Consider the following 8,923-nt stretch of genomic DNA (forward strand, 5'->3'; position numbering starts at 1 on the left):
AGAATGAGGCTAGTGACTAGGCTGGGTGACTACAGGGACATCTGAACCTTTCAAATTCTTGTAAACAAATAAGTGTATCACTGAAGGTATTGACACAGAAAAGACTTTAGTTGAATTTAACTCAAACTTAATCAAAACTCAGTGCAGCTTGTAAAAAGGACTTTAAAACCTAGAAAAGAGTCGAAAAAATCTACAAAAAAACATAAAACATAAGATTCTCTAATTCAAGTACAACCGAGATCAATCAGACTATTTATATTTCACAGTGTTAAAATTAAGACATTTTAGTGAATTTCACCAGACAACACATCAAGAAACATTGTATGGCATGTAGCCTGACGTCCAGTACCTGGTTCTGACCCATGCCGTGACACTGGTAGAGGATGACCCTTTGACCCACCACCGTGTGTTCATCTGCAGGATTGTAGTCAAAGCAGTAGTTGTTCTTGCCCCGGTTTTTAAACTATAATGAGCAAAAAGCATTTATATCAATATAGTTTTTTCGAGTATTTATAAAATATAGCTTACAGGAGCTCATACAGAGGTATGATGGGATGATAAGGCTCTGGTCTGAACTGTACAGCTGGATTAAATACAATCAGATTAGTAATAATTGGTAAATTCATATTCAAATTTAAAGCTGACAATCAGTAACTCAGGTGTGTCCTCACCATTCCAAACATGCCTGGCCGATCCTCTGGGACGTGAATATCAAGGTAAACATTATCCAAATACCACTTGAAGTTCTTACAGCCCAGCTTCTCTCTAAGCCTCTTCCGCTCTGTCACGTCTCCAAAGGCCTCCTAGAAACAAAGACCACAAATGATAGATCCACCTCATTATTTCAGTACCTTTTTACCTTAATGCCCTGAGATTCATAACAATATCAGGAAGAACAGATTGGCTGTAATATGGATATTACAAGATGTTAAGTATCAATGGCATCTCATAATCAAAGAAAGACCTTTATGTGTGTACAGTGAGACACCTGCAGTGTCGGAGGACGTGTTCATAGCATAGCTCTGTGCTGAAATGGTGTACAACAGCACCATCTATAGTTGTTTCATAACTCTACATAATTACAAGACATTACAAATAATGAGACGCCCTCAAAACAAACAGAGATCCTAACACTAAACCATTCCTAAGTCCTAGTCAAACCTGATCAACCTGTATATTTTACAAGTGTATATGTGCATGTTAGTATACGCATATAGTACATGTGTGTTTATGTAGATACCTTTATACACACATGGTTACACACACATAAACACACACACACATCACAGTGATCATGACTAGTGAACTGTAGTGCGGGGAAGAGGACAGTCTCCACTTTGATCTGCCCATGCACATAAGCTCACCACACCTTCTGCAGTACTGCAGGATGATGATGGATGATGGTGGTTTGCCCGAACACAGCTGTAATTGGCCCTTCATCAATTTATTGGGTCAAGAGAGGGATTCCCAAAGGAGACAATCTGTTGTCAATAGGACGAAAATGCTATGGAGAGGCAAAATTAAGGACCAGTACAGGTGCTACTTAAATGTAATGTAAGGGTGACGAGCAGCCCAATGACAATCCAATATATGGACCAGGGAGGGATCACTGAAAAACAAAACTAAAGGATCAAATAGAGGCCAATGTAATGTACACAAGGGGCCAGGGAGGTGCCAATTAAATGAGAGTAAAAAGGCAGTGGGAAAACAACAGAAGCATGCTTACATTTTTTTCCCAGATTTATTCTTTTGTCTTAATGATCCCTGAAATGTATACACCGTTACATTTTGAATCTAGTTTATTTAGATTTCACACTTTATTACTTATTAACCAAGAGTTGTAAACATAACTCACATGAACTGACACGTAGTTCATCAACTTCAGTTTCAGTGACCCATCATCCTGCAACCCCAATACACTGTTTTCTACTCTGGGGAGGGACTGACAATGTAATGGCCTACCAGACTGAAAGGAGATAATACAATTAGCTATAAATATATGTATTAGACTGACTCAAGTTATCTAGATTGTGGGCTTGGAACCAATTTAGGGCTAAAGGTGGAGGCGTCTAGTAATACTGAACCTCAGGTACTAATTTACATAAATAAACATCTCACTGCCTGAGTTTTTCTCCAGCAAAGGAAGCCAAGTGATCCAAAAGAAAAATGGAGAGCTTTGTGTGGGTAGCTTCTACTTTGACAATATCCTACAAGCTCCAAGAGATTGAGTAGGAATATGCAAAGAATAGCTTGATAGACTTATTGTTCAGATTTACAACAGAGATTAATAATCTCCTCATAAAGTCAAACAAAACCTGCACTTTGGTATCTGAAAATTCATTAACTGCTGGAAATGGAAAAAAAACAAAAATCACAGAAAATGAAAAGTTAAAAAATAAGAGAGCTTGAAAATAATATGAATTAAATCCCAATTATTATAAAATATTGTAAAATTGTTGAGAGCCTTGTGTGTATGTACATGTGTCTGTTTAAGTCAGGCAGTCCCTATTTGGAGGCTTTGGTGTATTGGGTTTATCATACCACAGGTTGGAAAGGCTACCTCCTCTAAGAGAGATGAGCGCCACCTGATCTGTGTTTAGAAAGCTTCTCCTTTTAACTACACTGTTGCACACTAACCCACCTCCTCCTACGCATGCACGCATACAAAGGCAGGGCACCCCGTGGGTTAGCACTGCTCTCATCCTGTCAAGGACAGGTTGGTGACACCCGTTGGCACATTGTGGCATGGAAAGGTGGTAATCACACACCGGAACGCCCTGACACCCCTGTCACCTTGGGTGTCCACCGCTCATGTATCCCAAGTGTCACTTAATCAGGGGAGCTGTTTCACCACAGCGGGAGTGCAGTGTGTGAGTGTGTGTGTCTAGTTTGAGAGAGAAAGGAGTGCATGTAATTTTAAGCACGTGTGTGTGGGACTGAGAGTGTGTCGCTGGTGAAATCAAATCATTAATCAATCAGACAGTTCTGTGATGAGTGCAGCGACGAAAATACACCGCCATCACAATGCTCCAAGAAGAAAACAAGTCATTCAGTCATTAAATATGCCAGAATGCTCAAAGAATAGTTTTGTGTTTGACACCACTAGCACACAAGCACACGCAAAAGAACACCATCTGTACTGACTCACCAGTCGTGCGTGGGGGTTTCGATGGTAGTAAATCTCTTTGTATTCATCCATCCAGACCTCAGCAGCTCTCACACTGTTTGCCAGAGCTTTGCTCCGTGAGTAAGGGGCCTTTTTAGGGAACACATGGCCCACATGGGAGCATGGGTGGATCTCCAGGCTGCCCCCACACTGCCAAATCTAAGAGACATCAACAACATCACCACGAGGATTTGGTTAGTTTCTCAGCCATGATTCAATCATTTAATCAGGCAACACAAAGCACGGCCCTGTTGCTGAAGAGCTTGGGAAAAAAAAGAAGCTGTTTTGGTTCCTTCCCTTTGGGATATTGCGGTTATTGGAGAAAAAGGGATGTTCAAATTCTTCATTGCAATTAAAGTTTGAGGCTTTATGGCCTGTTTTCACTGGTTGTTTAGTTATAATTCTTTCAGGATGGTTTTGACAGTCTCACATAGTGCAGGTCTTGGTAAATGTAAACCAGACATGGCTGCCTTTTTAGTGCCTTGTGTTTTGTATTGTGGCTTGGTGCTAAAATCTATGCATGGAGAGAGTGTGAGGATTATGCCTTTTTTCCATAAAGTTAGGAGTTAGCACATGTGGAACACATGTGTATGTACATCAAAAAACACATAAAGATAAAATAATTTCTTACTCTGAAGGAGAACTCCAGGTTCTCTCCTCCCCACACCTCCATCCCTGTGTCATATGTTCCCAGGTAATGAAAGTAGTTCTTGTTTACAGCAAACAGACCACCTGCCATGGTAGGAGACCTGGGGAGAAAAAAACGTGATCATTTACTTTCATCTTATAACTCATCTGGATATGATAAGTGATATATCAGTGAGAGGTTTAGTACCAGCTGACAGTGCTGCTATGAGTCTTGACCTCTTCTGTAAAGTTATCCATAAAAAATGTTCACGCTTGACACACCTGATGACATCAGTGGGTGAGCGACGGCGTTTCTGCTCATGCTCTGGGACACTGTGCCAGGTGAAGACCAACCGCCAATCAAACCCCCCAATCTGAGGTTCACCAGGGTTGCCTAAATACTGGAAGGTGTTCCAGTCAATCACATCAATGACAGGACACACCACAGCTGATGGCTCCTCTTTGATCCTTGTGGAGAGAGGAGAGAAAAGTCGCTGACAGGGGGAAGTGGTGCTACAAAGCAAGCAATTTGTTCATCTCAAATGTCTGTGTCAACTTTTTGTGTTGCACTTGCTCTAAAGAGAAGTTACTGAGTATACCGACTGAGTCAGCTACATAAAAGCACTCCTGTAGTTTGCTGGTAGAGATTTAGAGCTTCATTCAGTGACATTTCAATTGAGCAAAAAGACAAGTGTGTCTAACCACAAGGACACGATTTGACAGAATACTCAAGAGAAAGTGTCCTTTCTTTTCCTGCTGCGGGTTTCCTCACCTTTGGAGCAGGGGCTCTAACCAGCCCTCGTGACACTCACAGTGACAGTCCAGGAAGGTCAGTACATCTCCCGTGGTAATGGATGCCCCTAGCAACCGGGCCCGCACCAATCCCTCCCTCTTGGTGGCCCGAATCAGACGCACCTTCCTCAATCCTGAGATGTACTTTTCCAATGGCTCCTTCAGATGAGCTTCAGGGAATTAAACAATAAGACAACATGTTACTTTCTATTTGTGTGCATGACAGCAATATTTGTACTGAGCGCAGTTACGTTAATTACTTTAAATGAATGCATGGAACAATTACAACAAGAACAACAAGCACAACAGAACAATTTAAACCTGCTACCAGCTTGTTCACCACCAAAGTGGCAGGAATAGCTGGATTTACGAGGTCATGAGTCAAAATATTTTGGAACCACTCCTTGAAGTGTCTCAGCCACTGGCATGTGCAATGAATGACTACAAACTAGAACACAATGTCATCAAGCTATTTGTGCATATTTCTATTGATTAAAAAAAATTGCCCTGTTATGTGACATACATATCTGTGAGACTACTTCAGTTTACAGGATAAGATTTCCCTTTATCCACATCTTAGTTTCACTCCTAGCCACTACCTTCCTGTATCTGTTTGGCTTTCCTAATTGCTAACATGTCAGTCTGGCCTTCTCCCCTCTACCTGTCTGACAAACCAGTGCCTGCCACCTGTCTGTGTGTCTCTTTGTGTGTCGCTCTGACAACCTCTCTGTCCTTTGTGACTGTCAGTCTGCCAGCCTGCCTGTCCACAGCCCTCTCCTCCTGTCCATCAGACTGTCTGTCTCAGTCTCCCTGTGCCTGTACCTCTATCACTGTAGTCGTCCACCAGCACCACCTCTTTCAGCAGAATGTCAGGGGACGTTTCCAGCACGCTATGGACTGTCCTCAGGAGGGTGGACCAGGCCTCGTTGTAGAAGGCAATCACCACAGAGGTTGTTGGCAAGGACCGGTAATCATATTTCAGCTCTCTGCAACTGCAAAGGAGAATTTAGTTGTTAAGAAGCAGAATAAGGGGGAGGAGGGGAGGCTGCGTGACAGGGTTAACACTGCATACTGAAGCAGGAAGCTTAAATCTGGTTTGCTTAAGTAAATACTCCGCGATTACCAAATGAAATTAACAGAACAGCAAATATAGGAAGGAGCAGTTATTACTCCACCTCAACAGCAAATAACATACTATCACTCCAAGCGCTGCAATGTCCTATGTGGCAGTTACTGAGTTGAGTTTTAACTTTGCAACTAGTAACTTACAGTGGGTTCCATCTCTCTGGCAGCCTGCGATGTAGAGACACTTTATCACTGACATATGTGTTAATCTGATTCTTTTTGAGACTTTCCTCTTCTTTCCTTTTCTCCTCTCCGTTCAGATTCAGTTTGACAGCTCTCCCCATTTCGCCCAGGGCATCTAAAGACATGGGGGGCTTCTCGTAGACGGGCTTCTTGAGCTGTTCATTTTCCACCTCTCCTCCCTCCACAGAGGCCCCTAGTCGATTTGTCGCGCTCACGTCCCCGGAGTTGTGTCTGAAAAATATCAGGTACCCAACTAAAGTGGCACCACAGAGGAAAAAAAGTAGCTTGGGTCGATTCCTTCTTCCGCAGGCTGCCATCGTGTCGCTTCCTTCCTCAGTGCAGAGCTGTGTGAAGGTTTCATGCCCTGAGGAGCTGCACTCCGCTTACACCTACTGCTGAAGTGACCCTTGTAGTTTCAACAGGCTTGTCACGTTTCCGTTTGACGACTTCAAGTTTATTCCGCATACTTTCAGCCACCATCAATGTGAGTCTACGTGAGTTTTCATTTCATCGGAGAAATGTCCAAATACCAACTCTGAGCCGGAACCTTAACGTCTTTATCTCGACTGACGTTGGAGTGGTACACTCCTCCCCTCCTCCTCCTCGACTCTTTTCAACGGTGATTAACGGATTCGGATTAATTATCTCCTTGGATTAGCTAGCTGCTTAACCTGTAGATCCCCAGTGGAGACAAAACAAATCCAGGTCACGATTTCCTTTAGTTTTCAGCGACAAAATGACGAGCTAAATGCACTGTAATTAAATGAAAGCATGCCAGTAGTTCTCAAGATAAAGAAGCGACAAACTGTGTCCGTGCGATATCTCTGTTGAATATGTAGTGTTACCCGCTGTGGTTGATAAACAGGCTAAACTTTGCCTCCCGTATACTTTAACTTGCTTTGAAGTTCAAACCAAACTGCCAAGCTGGCCGAACAGGCAAACATATTTCCGGTATACGAATTCCAAAGTAAACATCTGCATCGTGCATGAATTTGAATGTACAGTAAATGAATAGCACTAGCACAGTCTATGATTGTTTGGTGTCCATTATGAGTGTTCAAGAGCATGTAGGCTACGTAGCCATGGCTAAACTTTGCTTCCCGGCTATTATCTGCTATATACTATTCAAATATAAAATATTTTTCTTAAACTTAAATACATTGTCACTTTTGTATATATATTTTTAATTCCTGTCAATTTGTCATGTTTGATTCAAGAAGACATTTGCTGTCATAATAGACTGAATCATGAATACATTGTTGTCAACAAGCTTATGTTTAATAATATGTTTGATTGGAAATAATTACTGCAGATTTTATCTTGGTTCTCCTGTTCGTCTGGTTTTATTAATTTTACAAGAACTGCAAAATTCTTACATGTTTGATGTGCTGTAAAACCACCACATGTAAAACTTGAGCTCAAGTTTACGCTTTCATTTTGAAGGCAAAATAGTTCAACCGGAAGTGCCCAGTGTCCCTTTTTTAACTTGATGGAGTTGAAGTTCAACATCAGTGTAGCCTCAGGTAAATCTTTTAGAGCAATTATAGTGTGAGAGACTTCATCAGATATAAACACAGTATTTACTGTAAGATTTTCCACATATTAAACTTTATTTACTGTTTACTTACGAGTTCGTAACATGGTAGATAGGGGGGCATAAATATATTTCTGGGGATTTTTGTCCAGGATAATATACATTACTCGGTGATAAAACCAATATATTTATTTATTCATAACATATTTGAAAATAACCTTTAGCTGTATTTACTCAATATACTGTATATTCCCAGAAAAACACATTGAAACAGTTAGTGAAATCATTTACCTCGGTGGTCTTATTTCATATGAAGCCAGTTGTCACTCACATGAAATTGATATGAAAACCCTTAACACGAATGATGAAATTTGACACAAAATGTATGTTTGAGCAAATTAAAATGCTAAATAATTAAGGCGATCATTCAAGGCGAGAAGGTAATTTGAGTGGCATACTGTTTGATCGAGTACCCATATTGTGAAAACCACAAAGAGACACGGGAAGGCAACAAGTCATCCAGAGTGTTGTAATATACCACGGTAGACTGGGCTTGTCGTGTCTGTCAGAGACACAATATTAATGTTAATGCATGAGGGCGTTTTCATTTAGGACCGGATGATAGATAGCATTTTCCATGCAACAGATATTTGGTGCAAATGTATTAACAGGAAGATAAAACAACACCCCTTTGGAATATGTTATTATCTTCTCTGTTGTCACTCCACTACAGGCAGATATACGGTTTATGTGGCAAATAATAATAATAATATTAATAATAAGACAGATAAGGTTAGACAGCACAGACACATCACAGTTTTCTTTATTTTCCAAATCTGACTTTTATTTTTACTTGTATTTCATGTCTCTAATAAAATTACTTTAATGGAAACATTTAATGGGTGGAAACACTTCAACATTTATTGATGACTCTGCTTGATTGTGTGCTTCCTTCAAACAAGACGAAAAGACACTCAAAAGACTGTGAGATTCACATTGGAAAAGTGGTTTGAACGCCACAAATTCAGCCCCTCTGGACCCCAAACAGCACATCCTAAAGGGCACCATGGCTGAAAGTTGCCAAAGGACTAATGCACCTTGACATGGCATTCAAAAGGGAATGACAAAAGCCCAGCACCAAGCAGGCACCAAGCACCCACAGGTTTTAAGGAATGTGGATGACCCCGTGTACAACTGGATCAGTCAGTCTTCCGTCATGTCTTGTATTTAGGCTGATCAATGAGACCTACTGTATATTTGAAAGCCCTAAAGCAAGCACTCTTAAAAACATGAAACCAGCAATGTTACAGATTTCATGTGTGAAATGGGTTAGGACTGCAGCAGCTGCATCAACAGATCAAAAAAAAGGGTACATACAGACTATAGACAGATCCAGACAAGGCTGTTCAGTGCTTCTGCAGCCAAATTGATGCTGACAATTAATTCCTCCTCTTTTGTTTTGATGTGCTCCTTAATTGAGCTAAGCTTTCTGCAGG

The 8,923-nt window shown here is 41.1% G+C and overlaps 1 protein-coding gene across 1 annotated transcript in view; it reads right to left on the bottom strand.

Moving 5' to 3' along the window:
- Window positions 1–6,797, bottom strand: part of galnt12 (UDP-N-acetyl-alpha-D-galactosamine:polypeptide N-acetylgalactosaminyltransferase 12) — a 12,525-nt gene extending 5,728 nt beyond the window's left edge. The window contains exons 1-8 of the mRNA XM_023412118.2: window positions 5,855–6,797; window positions 5,408–5,577; window positions 4,566–4,755; window positions 4,076–4,261; window positions 3,798–3,915; window positions 3,149–3,325; window positions 672–803; window positions 350–463 (exon numbers count right to left, since the gene is read on the bottom strand). Coding sequence (XP_023267886.1) covers window positions 350–463; window positions 672–803; window positions 3,149–3,325; window positions 3,798–3,915; window positions 4,076–4,261; window positions 4,566–4,755; window positions 5,408–5,577; window positions 5,855–6,210 — 1,443 coding nt within the window. The 5' untranslated portion in view covers window positions 6,211–6,797. The remainder of the gene's footprint in view (window positions 1–349; window positions 464–671; window positions 804–3,148; window positions 3,326–3,797; window positions 3,916–4,075; window positions 4,262–4,565; window positions 4,756–5,407; window positions 5,578–5,854) is intronic.
- Window positions 6,798–8,923: the final 2,126 nt, after the last annotated feature.

The sequence above is a fragment of the Seriola lalandi genome, unplaced genomic scaffold, assembly GCF_002814215.2.
Source record: "Seriola lalandi dorsalis isolate HSWRI2012SDOR001 ecotype SW California unplaced genomic scaffold, Sedor1 jcf7180002054476, whole genome shotgun sequence".
NCBI classification, from domain to species: domain Eukaryota; kingdom Metazoa; phylum Chordata; class Actinopteri; order Carangiformes; family Carangidae; genus Seriola; species Seriola lalandi.